The following is a 12,418-nucleotide window of genomic DNA, read 5'->3' as shown; positions in this document are numbered from 1 at the left end:
AGCTTTAATGAAACTAGTGAGACCAGTGACTGGGTAAAAGTATGATACAAACCTCTTGTGTACAGATAACAATGAAAACAGGTTACATTGGGAGGTTCATTTAATATATCTCAGTGCAAAAAAAAAAACACACAATGACAGTAAGAAAACAGTATCCATAATCAGTTTTACAAAATGTATATCAGCACTCAAGTCAACCATTTCCTATAATTTTCTTCAGGAAAACATTCAAATCAATACACAAATGACAAAACAGCACCTTTTTCATACATTCGAAAGATTACACTGATTTGCAAGAATATAGCTGTGAACAAAGATGTCAATGTGTTTAAAAAAAGTAGTACTTTCAGCATTGTTCAATAAGTTTTCACAGCCCTTTGTACTCCTGGTCACAGTATCCCACAAACAGCGGCTCCGCTGGAATCCCTCTCCTTGCAGAGACAAGGAGACATGTATTAGTGTACCATGTCATTTCAGTTCCATCTCCAATCTTTCTACTTATTGTTGATTGACAAGCTCTATATAAAAATCTGTCCAATTCTGTACTTGAGGGATACCTGTGCTTGGCTAACTTTAGCCAATATATAATATGCATTTATTTTTTCAGAAGAGACATCACATCATAATGCAGGCCACACATTTCAGACCCTCAAATGTCAACACAGACATTACTGAAACAATTTTCCCCCTCTTCCTCCACAGGGTCCCATACTTACGCCACCATGCGACAACGATGCTGGGTCAGACGGTTGTAGGCATCACCAACATCCGTCACATTTTGGTTACTCCATAGCCTCTCGGCTACTGCGCTCGCACGCGGCCTGTGTGGAAATGCGTGCGCAAATTATGATTTTACCCAGAGATCCAGAAAACTAAGCATGTCACTATTTGCTCTTTCAGTCTTACAAAGACAAAGAATGTCACCAAGTCTGTCTTGGGAAATGTCTGGGGTCAGATGATTGACCTTTGCACATCGCTGACAGCAGCTACACAAACAGCGTGAAAATGTTTAATCAATATTCATGTGCAACTATGCCCATCTTCCACCAGTTTTATAAACAGCTTATAAATCTCTCCACTTATCTGACACACAGATAAGTCACCAGTATACAAACAGCAAACACTGGCTAACCCAATTGTATGGCTTGTAAGCAAACAAAACAGCTTTTTTTTAATGACCTTAATTGGTTCCAGTGATTGTTTTGTAACTTTCTTATCAAGTACAGTGTAACCTACATTCACGTGCTTAAACTTGTGCTTCTTACCAGGACATTCTCCTAGCAACATGCTGGTGATCAATAAGATGATCAATGTTGCATGTTTGTGGGATGAATTGGTCAATCAGCATAGGAGTTTGTGAAATGAACATTTGTCACTTCAGTTTTAACTAGTTTGAATTTAATAAAATATTATTAAAGCAAGTGTGACTCTAGACCACTGCAACCCAGCATTCAACAAGTTGCTATTGATAATTGATAGATGGAAGGACAGCTTATTAGATAATGGTTAGAGCTGCTGCTTTTGGACCCAAAGGTTGCAGGTTTGACTATCACCTCCAGCTGTAGTACCCCTGAGCAAGGTACTTACCCTAAATTGCTCCAGTAAAATCTGCCAGCTGTATAAATGGGTAAATAAGCAGCTTAATATTGTAAGTTGCTTTGAAGAAAAGCATCAACTAAATTAACAAATGAAAGTGTTAGCTTGAGCTTTTGACAGAACCTAAACCATAAATAAATGGAGGGATATCTCTATTGTGTAGTTTAACTGATTGTGACTTTGCGGTAAAAGTAATTTTTAGAGGTACAGAGAAACTAAATAACAATGAGACTTGTCCCAATTGTTGAGGAGCTACTCTGAGTATATGGGCATCAGATAAAGCCAAGGGTCCTTCAGCAAGAAGTTCAACCGAAGATTGGAATTTTGCCACAAGGCCCTGAACCTTGGATACACTGTCTATAAACATGCAGTTCACTGTGAAACTTTACCACTAATCTGCCATGACACTGGTTTACAACTCTTTTACAGACCCCTCCCCCCCATAAACATTTGAGAACCTGTAGACTGCAAAGAGAGGAGGAGTAGGATTAGACAGCATTAGAAGAGAAACAAGTGAAAACGGATGATTTGGGAGCAGTGCATCTTACCACAGCCGAGGGGTAAGGTTGGTGGCGTCCACGTATTCACCCCACAAGCAGGCCTCGCCACCTATAACCAGCTTCTTCTGGGCATCAGTGCCTGCGTGTTACACATCACACCATTCACTCAAGAGTGAAAGAAGGAAACATGTCATATCAGAGAACAGCAGCACTAAGAACAGTTCTTAGTTATTATTAGGTTGCAGGTTCAAGGCCCAGGAAGAGATCTGCTTGAACAAGTTACACAACCTGAGCTGAAAAGCACATGTTGTTTTGGATGAAGCTTAGCATCAGATAAGCAAAGAAACATTAAATCAGTTATGCCAATTCATTTTGAACACTTCCACTTAAATTACACAGACTAATAAATAGCACCAATCTGCAAATTCAGTGTCTAACGGCACGTGTCGAAGAACATATGGAAGTAAAGACACTAGAGAATACCAAAGTGCCATGTGCACTGACATGCAAACGGAACTACTGCAATCGATACAAAATGGGGGAGACAGAGAGAAAACGCGGAACTCGGATGTTACTCTAAAAGCGTCAAACCTGCTTCAACATTTCTGGTTTTCAAGGAGATGGCTGAGGTGTCTGAGGACCACTGAAATAAGAACCATGACTACCAGTTTATTTTCAGTTTAATAAATTCTGTTGCTAAACGTGATATTCTGGGTGGCACGGTGGGGCAGCAGGTAGCAGTGGTGCCTAACATCTCCTGGGCTGTGACTCAGCCCATTTTGAGTCCGCATATTTCCGTTGTGTTCCTGTAGGTTTCCTCCCACGCCCCAAAGATGCATTTCCGGTGAATATATGAATGAGTGTGTGCAATTACCCTGTGATGGACCAAGGTCCTAACTAGGATGTACCCTGCCTCATACCTTATGTTTCCAGAATAGACTCTAGACTACCACAGCTCTACCCTGGACAGGAATTTAATGAAAACAGGTGAATAAATTCTGATACTAAGCGCAGAGCCCTGAGTGTTCTGCCTTTATGAGCCCTACTAGTCTAAGTAATGCGCACACACCATTGAAGTCGTGTGGGTCGGCCTTATAAGCCACCGTCCAGTCCTGGCCGTAGGAGATGCGGTTCAGGTACCAGGGGCTGGAGAGCAGCGCGTGGAAGCCTGCAGCCGTAACGGCGGCCAGCTCCTTCGAGTACTGCTCTTCGTTTCCTTTCCACACATGGATGATTGTGTCTGGCTTGAGCTGCACGGACATAGCGGACGCTCAGCGTGGATGATGCATCCCAGAGTGTGAGGGTGGGGGAATGAGTGAAAAGGTCTTCTGGGAAGCCAGTTATGCAACCAGCAAAGTCTGGCATGCAGTGCATACTCATAACACACAACTCAGCCACATCAGTCACACTTCTGCTGACGCACGGTGCGTATGCAAGGCAACATGTAATTCTAAAGCCGGTCACTCAACGTGTTGAGGCATTTCTTCTGAGGAAACTGGTTTATGGTGCAGGTGCAAAACTAGTTTGTTCTGCAGTTTACAAACCGTGCAGTTTAAGTGGAAGCTTCACTTTAAACTATCATACCAAGTTCTGAATTTCAAAATTCTTCCGGCATGAATTCTCTGACATCCTGTGCAGTAATTTGAAAGAAGTTCTATAACAATAATTTAATAAAAAAAGGGGGTTTTGCAAACAAAGTGCTTTCGATTCCAATTTGACTCGAACAGCTCTGAAACCAGGAAGACGATGTTTGACTAACCCTTGAAGGCAAGCGGCTCGACCTTGTAGTATCTCTGCCAGTCCTGTCCATAGCTAATGTAATCTAGGTACCAAGGAGCTGACAGGATGGTGGAGAAGCCTGCCGCAGTTACATTCTGAAGCTCCTCCTGATAATTACTCCCCATCCACACCTCCACCACGGTGTCCGGCTTCAGCTGCAAGAATCATGACGTCATGATTGGACTCCACGTCCAGTTTCAGCAAAGGAAGTTTAGAATTGGGACATGTTTGACCAGAAAACAGAACCATGCTTCTTGTATTATCATTGACAAGTTTGATTTTTGTTTCTTTCAAGACAGCTTTAAAATTCACATGCCTTTCATATACACACACACACACACACACACACACACACACACACACACACACACTTGGTCTTCCATTAGCAAGATTATTGTGTGATCACAGCAAAAACCATCCAGAATTGCAGGGACATGGATTTGAACCACTTTCAGTGCCCTTACCTTAACTCCATTGTCAAACACTTCCTGCCAAATCATATACCCTTTTTTGGTGGACCCAACAATATCCAGAAGCCTGACATTTAGACAAAACATTGAAACACTGGTATTGGTCCACGCATTTCAAAAGAACAGTTTGAGGACATACAAGACCCAACAGTAAGTTTAGATATTCATCAGCCATTTTTTTCACCCCAGAATAATGAGGGGAGGGATAAATAAAATTTTGCATTAATGTGATAAACAATACCAAGTGTCTTACTTCTGAATATAATAGGACTCAAGCTTCTTGAAGTCTTTATCAAAGCCATGTTCTTGCATGAATGCTTGAATATCAGGATTGGACTTCCTGTTGTACAAACACAAAATGACAAGTGCAGCTCTGTATTGAACAAATATTTCCAACAAACAAGAACACAAAATTACCCTTTGAGCAGTTTCAAAAATATATTACAGATCTGCTGTAGCTTTTTAAATTGTATATAGTGTCTGTAAAGAAGCCATCTTCCTCACAGTTTGTGGCATGCACCACCCACACAAACCTGGAAACTGACCGTGGTTAAAACTAACAAACACTGAGTTACCATGACTCCCTATTTAAGCCCTGCTGCCCACAGCGAGAGCCTCTTCTCCCAGATATCTAACCCAACCTAAAATAACGAAACGCCAAAATGAGTCTGCATCCTCTTCTCCCACAAACCAACACAGTCGTCACACCCTTATCGTCCGCATTGCTGATATTGTCAGACCACACCTAGTGTGCACCTGCTCACCAGCATGTGAAGTCCACCTCATCTCCTCCCAGGTGAATATAGGTGTCTGGGAACACGAGGCTGACTTCCTTGAAGAACTTGGCCATGAAGTCATATGTGGAGTTCAGGATTGGGTTGACTGGCCCAAAGCTGCCTGTGGGATTCTCTCCCGAGTAGCAGCTCGTCAGGAGATCCATCTGACCTGTGGGAACAGCAACAAAACATCACTAAAGTCTGACACGTTACAGCAATGCCCACATAACTAAGAGTGACACAGTATCTACCTCTGGAGCTGCAGCCACAGAAGTGACTTAAAAGGAAATAAGACCATTTCTTTGTATAATTTATCCATATTCCACTTGTTATTGTATTGAGATTAATAACGTTTTGGTGAGAACAGTCCCAATGGTGGAATACACAGAGATCATGTAAAATATACATTTAAATTGTACAATTACCTTTTCCTTTGTCTCTCTGATGGAGCACTATTCAATGTTGTTGGTTTGTTTTAAAACTGAAATAAATTTAAGCTACGTATTATACATTTACAGCCTACCAGTATAAACACACACACACACACACACACACACACACACACACACACACACACACACACACACACACACACACAGTGACTGAACCGCTTGTCCCATACAGGGTCACAGGGAGCCAGAACCTAACCCGGCAACACAGGGCATAAGGCTGGAGGGGGAGGGGACACACCCAGGACGGGACGCCAGTCCGTCGCAAAGCACCTCAAGCGGGACTCAAACCCAAGACCCACCGGAGAGCAGGACCCGGTCCAACCCACTGCGCCCCCTACCAGTATAAACTCAATTGATAAAACTACCCAAAAAGGAAATCAAAACCACACCTTTTCCCCATGACTGCGTGTGCCCTGGGGTGTCAAACTCTGAGATGACGCGGATCCCTCTCATCCGGGCAAACTCGATCACCATCTTCACATCAGTAGGCGTATAGATGTGTGTGTACGGGTGATAAGCGCCCTGCAGTGGCACCGCAAACATGAAACATGACAAATCTATCCAGCCTGAGTAGGCATGGTCTACACACTTATTTACAGAACATCTTTCCAGGGCGTCACCAAAAGGATGAGGAAACAAAGCAGATATTTTACAAAGTAATACAAGTAATGCACCTGCTCAAGGGTACAAGAGCAAGTATCCTTTTGGGAACTGAATCAGTAACATTCTGAATCAAAGCCTGTATATTTAGCCACTACACCTACCAGAAGCATAAAGGGGGGTATAGAGAGCTGACAATTTAAGACTATGTCCTGTTACACATAAAGAAACATCCAGAAGGAAAGCCATGTTATTTGGAGCCAAGCCCACCTTCCGGCTGAGGTCAGGGAAAACAGTGCTTTCATAGGGGAATGAGTTGTCGTCCACGATGTGCCAGTGGAACACATTGTATTTGTTCATAGCCATGGCTTCCTGTAAGGCAGATCAGTGTCTTAACACCCTGAAATATTGACACTAGATGCTGTAGCAACAGTACAGGGTCCTTGAAAAACACCAGCTCCTTGCATTACAAACATTTTCCATCTTATTTTCAATTTTGTTTTCTGAAATGTCTGCAGTGGAGAGAAAGAGAGCAGCGCTTCTATGTTCAGGCATCAGTCAGCAGAAAGACACACTCAGAAAAGGAATGTGGAACAGACTTCATTGAGTTCACATCCAGTGTTGTGCAGCTCGTGTCTGTTCCTTAGCATGGTTTTTTAGCAGGTGAAGAAGATTGAAAGTGGCCAGATGACGTACATGCTCCCACGAACTGGTAACCAATCAAGACTGAAGGTTTTGGAGAGGATTCAATTTTCTTTTTAATTATAAATAACTTCAACCTGCATTAAAAGTTAATACAAGTCTTAAAGCATTTAAGATTTATTATATCTTGATGTGTCGTTTCTACAGAATCTTAACTGAATTAATTGAGGGAAATGGGCATTATGTAGCTTTTACTGATTGTGACTTTGCATTTCTGAACACATCTAGTTATGAACAGACTTGGTCACTATTCTGAAAGTGAAGGAGCTATTCTGTTCAAAGCACAGCTAAAAGCCTTCACTGCGCTCCTCTGATTTTATAATAAATCACAATTTCTAATAAAAGGTCAGTAACCAATTCTAACCGAACTCTGAATATGCCGTGTGATCAAGTTTTCCCAAGACAAATGTTTCTCGATATCTTGGCAACAATGTATAACAGAGCAAGCTGTCAGTTACGAGGCGGATTCACTTCTGCACTTCTTGATTTTAAGAACAAAAAGCCGCATGCAAGTGGGGCAAGTCGCACCAACACTGTCACAAGACATTGTTTTGACAGCTAACATTTTTTCAAAATGATACCTATGGCAAAAATGTGACTACACCCTTTCAGTGCTCTGAATCCGTACATGCACCAGCTCTGTCAACAGTGGCGGCAACTATCTTAGAGGGGGGCGGAAAAAAAAGCTGATTTTTGAATACGTTGTACGAGGTGAAGAAATGGTCAGTGGTCAGAGGGCAAAACTTAAAATGTGAGACCTTCTGAAGAGGAAGTCACTGTACCAGGTCACGAGTCAGCAGAACTGCTAATCTCTTTCATTTATGCCGTGACTCTTCCTTTTACACCCTCTTTTCATAGCGCACCCATGGCAACACAGAACTCACCAGATTGGCCAGGATGACTTTGACAGGCAGAAAGTGGCGGGAGGAGTCCAGCAACAGACCTCGATGGGCAAACCTTGGAAAGTCCTGGACATCAGTCTTGTTGATCTTTTTCTAATTTTCATAAGGGAAGAGAAAGACACAAAAGCTAACAGTAAACACTATATATTTGTGGGGCAGCTGGTGGAGTATTAGTTACAGGCACTCAAAGGGTCCAAGCTCCAATCCAGGCTCCTGCTGTAGTATCCTTAAGCTACATGCTTATGCTAAATGCTCTAGTAAAAAATTACCCAGGGGTAAAAATCATTGTAAGCAGCTCAACATAAGTCACTTTGGAGAAAACCATTAGCTAAATATGTAACTGTGCACATTCAAACCTAATGCCTACAGGACCTGATCATTCCCTACACCCCAGTAAGAGTGTTATGCTCCTACATGTCTGGCTGCTTGACAGTTACACTCACAATGGGTCTAAATTTTAAATTCCAGTTTAACAGTCCTGGCTGCGGTGTTGTGGAATAAGCACTCTCTCTCCCAGCATTAAGAGCCTCAAAACGTCTCTTTCATTTCCATTTCCCACCATAGCTCCTACCTACTTTTTTTTTTTTTTTTTTAAATTAGTCCTTCACCATATTGCCATTCTCATACATCTACTGTATAGGTAGTTACCTGAATGTGTTTACCAGACAAAAAAAAAAAAAAGTTGGTAAGAAGTTGCGCAATGTAGCGCTTTCTGCAAACTGTATACTGAATTGGTGAAAACTGTCTGCTAATTGCATAAATGTAAATACATTAAATGCATAAATTCAACAATATGAACAAGGCTTTTGTTCCTCATTGACAAGGAATTTTTACTTACTGCCCCATATTGATCTTCATATACCAACTGGCTGAAAGTCTCCAGTCCTAGAAGCAAAAGAGGTGTGTAACTGTACAACAGGAACATATAGCAGCATAAGGCAGAATAACTCATTGTTTTATTAGAGTACTTCTTGCTTTATAGTTTTCAGCAAATTTCTGCTAGTAAGGAATACTACAAAAGTTGCTGCAAAAAATGCTCCTTACCTCTTAAAGCACCCCACACTTTTGCAGCTTTGAGCACAGCAGTGGGTTGGTCAACAGTGAGCTCATCTGTGGATGACATGTACATATATACACACAATCACCAAAATCATTCATCATCACAATTCAGCTGAAAAATTCATTTAAAAAAATAATTTATAAAAACGTGCCAAACTTGGTTTGGTCAGACAAATCAGATAACGTTATCTGATGAGGCAGATGCTATTTCTTATTATTGAATGCGGCAATACACGACAACAGAAAACTTTACAGTGAGTTGAGATAACCTAGTGTTCTTTGACGTTTGTGTTAAGCAAGCATGCAAAGAGGAAACAGGTAAAGAAAATGAGGAAATTCATAGGTTCCGGAAACTCACATGACTCGTCAGATGTCACGCTGGGGTAAGCGTCACACTCGGAATCAGCTGATGTTATCCACACCTGAAGTTCAGTCACCTCAGAATCCTGTCCTTTCTTGGTGTTCCCACCTTGGTTCTTCGTGTAGCCAAACATGTACTCAAAATACCTGTGTGCACATACCAGCAGATGAGTAACATACATTATTGGTGATCATTGTCAGCTACTTCTTTTAAGGTAATGAAAATTACCCCGATACAGCTATTACTGGTTATTAATTGCAATTAACAATTAATTGCATCATTTAATCACACTTTAAGCAGCAAACCGGGGATAAATATTTGACATCCTTCAGGAAAAGGAAATTACAGTTAGTAATGGAAGGCAGAAACATTTAAAAAAAACTTTGCATATGATGGAAAATATATTATAATAAAGAATACATTTACATTTCTGCATATACCTAGAAATAAGATAAAGAACAATGTGTTGCAAAATGCAACATTTGGCTCTGTAGACTACACGTACACTACCCTGCAAATATATTTTTTATTTCTGCCAAATAAAAGGCCAAACAAATGCAATTTAACTTGAGTTGCGCTAGGATGTATAGCAGTTCTTTGAGAATATTTGGGTCACATCAAAAAAAGGGAAATACACTGACATGATGATAAGATGTTCCCCTCTGCAAAAAATATTTTTACACTACTGTTAGACTTCAGACACATGCCAAATCCCTTTCGGGTTATACCTGTAAGAATCGCATTCCTCAAAATTCAGATTGGACAAAGGACACGGTCCATGAAGAACATTTATTGGAACAAGGACCTGCACTTCACCTCAAGACAGCAGTCCCAACCTCATTACCAACCCGAGACTTTCCTCTCCACCTCACGCTAGCCAGCAACTGTCCACCCCCCATGTGGCATATATTCCCTGTGAGTCCCCATAACGGTTGAACAACCATTTCACATGATTTTACCCACAATTCTCAGCTATTTACAACAAACCTATTTTCCCGCTCAAACAAACGCGGACAGTTAGTACAGTATTCTGCATGACAATTCAGCGCAGGGGGCCAAACACTACTAAATGAAGAAGAGCTTTGATTTTTGTGTGAGACGTTATGTGACACACAGAGGAGTGCCAGAAGCGGGTCACCTGCGGAAGGCGCTCTGCAGGATGCTGCAGCCCGGGCCCGCGCTCGACTCCGCCGAGTGCACGATCTGGAAAGACGAGCTTCTCAGCATGAACGCGACCGGGGAGATGACCACGTTCTGCGGCAGCGGCCACAGCGAGCCGAACCGCGACTCCCCGAGCTGCGGAACTTCCTCCCACTGCTCCTGTCGCTCTACATGCCCATGACAAACGACAGCCGCGAGCAGCAACAAGAACGTCGTCGTCCCCCAACCGAGCGCAGGATTCATGACTTCAAACTTTGTACTCACAGTCAAGTCATATGACTAACTGACCGGCAGGAGCGGAGATGTTAGCGTTTCCAACGGCCAGGAAGCCGCTGCATCGCGAGAGTTGGAACGCGGAAGTGTGCACACGGAGCGCGTGACCCACACACGCACACATTGGCTGAAGCCGCTTGTGCCGACCGGGGTCACAGTGAGCCGTAGCCACAGTGAGCCGTAGCCTAACCCCGCAAGACGGGGTGGGGCTGGAGGGGTGGCCAGTCCGTCACAAGGCACCCCAAGCGGGGCTCGAACCCCAAACCCACCGGAGAGCAGACTGTGGACAAACCCGTTGCGCCACCTCGCTCTCGTTTCCGCTCTTTGTGCGGAAAGCGACAGTTAATCAGATGTGTTCTAAGCGGCGGCTTCCTTTCTCATTTGCGTGTCACGCACGGTATCGTGCTTTACAATCGCAAATTTTCAGTGTTAGACACCGAGTTAATTCTAATAGACAACAACAGCGTGACAAAGAAGCCAGGGGATTTACTGAATTCTAAAGCGTGCAGCATTCATCAAAAATATACTAAAGGTAGATTCCCTGCGTCATGAACTGTTGCTCAAAGTACTATAACGGCGGACAAGCTAGCAGTGAGACGTTATTACCATTACCAGTGAAAGTCAGAAAATTGCTTGTCACAGAACCTCTTCTTTACAGTAAGGGTGGAATAACTCGCGCAGGAGTCCTGTAGGCATGATCTGGATGACTAAGTGAAAACGCACAAGGAATCGAACCCAGGGCATCATACCCTGCGCTAGAAAACATTTGGTCCCCTTTGCACTTCCTTACCGCTACTAGCACACAATCATGACAGATGTGCAGCTTGGAAGGCCCCTACATCAAATGTAAAGTTTGTGTCGTTTTCATTGTACTGTCAGAGTTGATAGGATACTTACTGTTTGTCTCCATACAGAAGTGCAAGATGTTGGTGTTAATTTGGGTTTGAATATGGGTTTCATCCCTCCTCAGTCTGCAGAATGCATGTTCTCCCCCTGTTTATATGGTTTTCCTGCAGAGGCTCCCGTGTCCTCTCACAGTCCAAATGTGCACAATGTGTGAATGTGAGTGAACGAATGTCTGCAACTGCCCTGTGATGGACTGGTGTCCCGTCCAGGGTGTACCCTGCTTCGCGCCTTAATTCTCCGTGATAAGCTCTGGACTACTACAACACTGCATAAGACAAGTGGTTGACTATTATTATTATTATTATTATTATTATATAGGGGGGCACAGTGGGTTTGACTGGGACCTGCTCTTCGGTGGGTCTGGGGTTCCAGTCCCGCTTGGGGTGCCTTGTGACAGACTGGCGTCCCGTCCTGGGTGTGCCCCCTCCGGCCTTATGCCCTGTGTTGCCGGGTAGGCTCTGGTTCCCCGCGCCCCTGTATGGGACAAGCGGTTTCAGTAAATGTGTGTGTGTGTGTGTGTGTGTGTATTATTATTGTTTTTGTTTTCTTGACAGTTTATTCCAAAGCAATTTGCAATGCAAGGTTTGCAGAGCAGCTGTAAGTGTAAGCACTGTATTACTGTATTACTATTAAATACACATACAGATATGATCTTTCCCGTTATTCTTATTCTTTTACCAATACAAGGGTAGTACAAGGAATAATTTTCAGCAGCAGATAATGAAAACTCTGAAGAATAGATCTCAATCCGTTCAAGCTTGAGAAGATACGCGTAGAAAAGCCTTTCTCTTCCACCAGGTGGCGCTACTGTCATTCGAATCTGCTAACTGCTTCCCACCATAATGTACCAACAAGGTCTGTTTGATGCATCGCAATACAGC

At 42.9% G+C, this 12,418-nt stretch overlaps 1 protein-coding gene across 2 annotated transcripts; it reads right to left on the bottom strand.

Annotated features, from left to right (window-relative positions):
* Positions 1–18: 18 nt before the first annotated feature.
* hexb (hexosaminidase B (beta polypeptide)) lies at positions 19–10,677 on the bottom strand. Of its 2 annotated transcripts, none has more exons than XM_029253018.1 (14): positions 10,336–10,677; positions 9,195–9,343; positions 8,822–8,887; positions 8,616–8,662; positions 7,760–7,870; positions 6,444–6,545; positions 5,963–6,095; positions 5,110–5,290; positions 4,599–4,685; positions 4,340–4,412; positions 3,166–3,346; positions 2,145–2,235; positions 717–821; positions 19–431 (listed from the first exon to the last, which is right to left on the bottom strand). In XM_029253018.1, exons 1-14 carry the CDS (start codon positions 10,599–10,601, stop codon positions 368–370), a joined length of 1,656 nt encoding a protein of 551 aa, XP_029108851.1. In that variant the 5' UTR covers positions 10,602–10,677; the 3' UTR covers positions 19–367. The 2 variants fall into 2 exon arrangements, with proteins under 2 accessions (XP_029108851.1, XP_018592380.1); XM_018736864.2 differs by lacking the exon at positions 3,166–3,346 and adding an exon at positions 3,856–4,030 and having other exon boundaries at positions 21–431.
* Positions 10,678–12,418: the final 1,741 nt, after the last annotated feature.

Source organism: Scleropages formosus, chromosome 6 (assembly GCF_900964775.1).
Source record: "Scleropages formosus chromosome 6, fSclFor1.1, whole genome shotgun sequence".
NCBI lineage: Eukaryota > Metazoa > Chordata > Actinopteri > Osteoglossiformes > Osteoglossidae > Scleropages > Scleropages formosus.
This window is presented reverse-complemented; position numbering and strand designations above follow the sequence as displayed.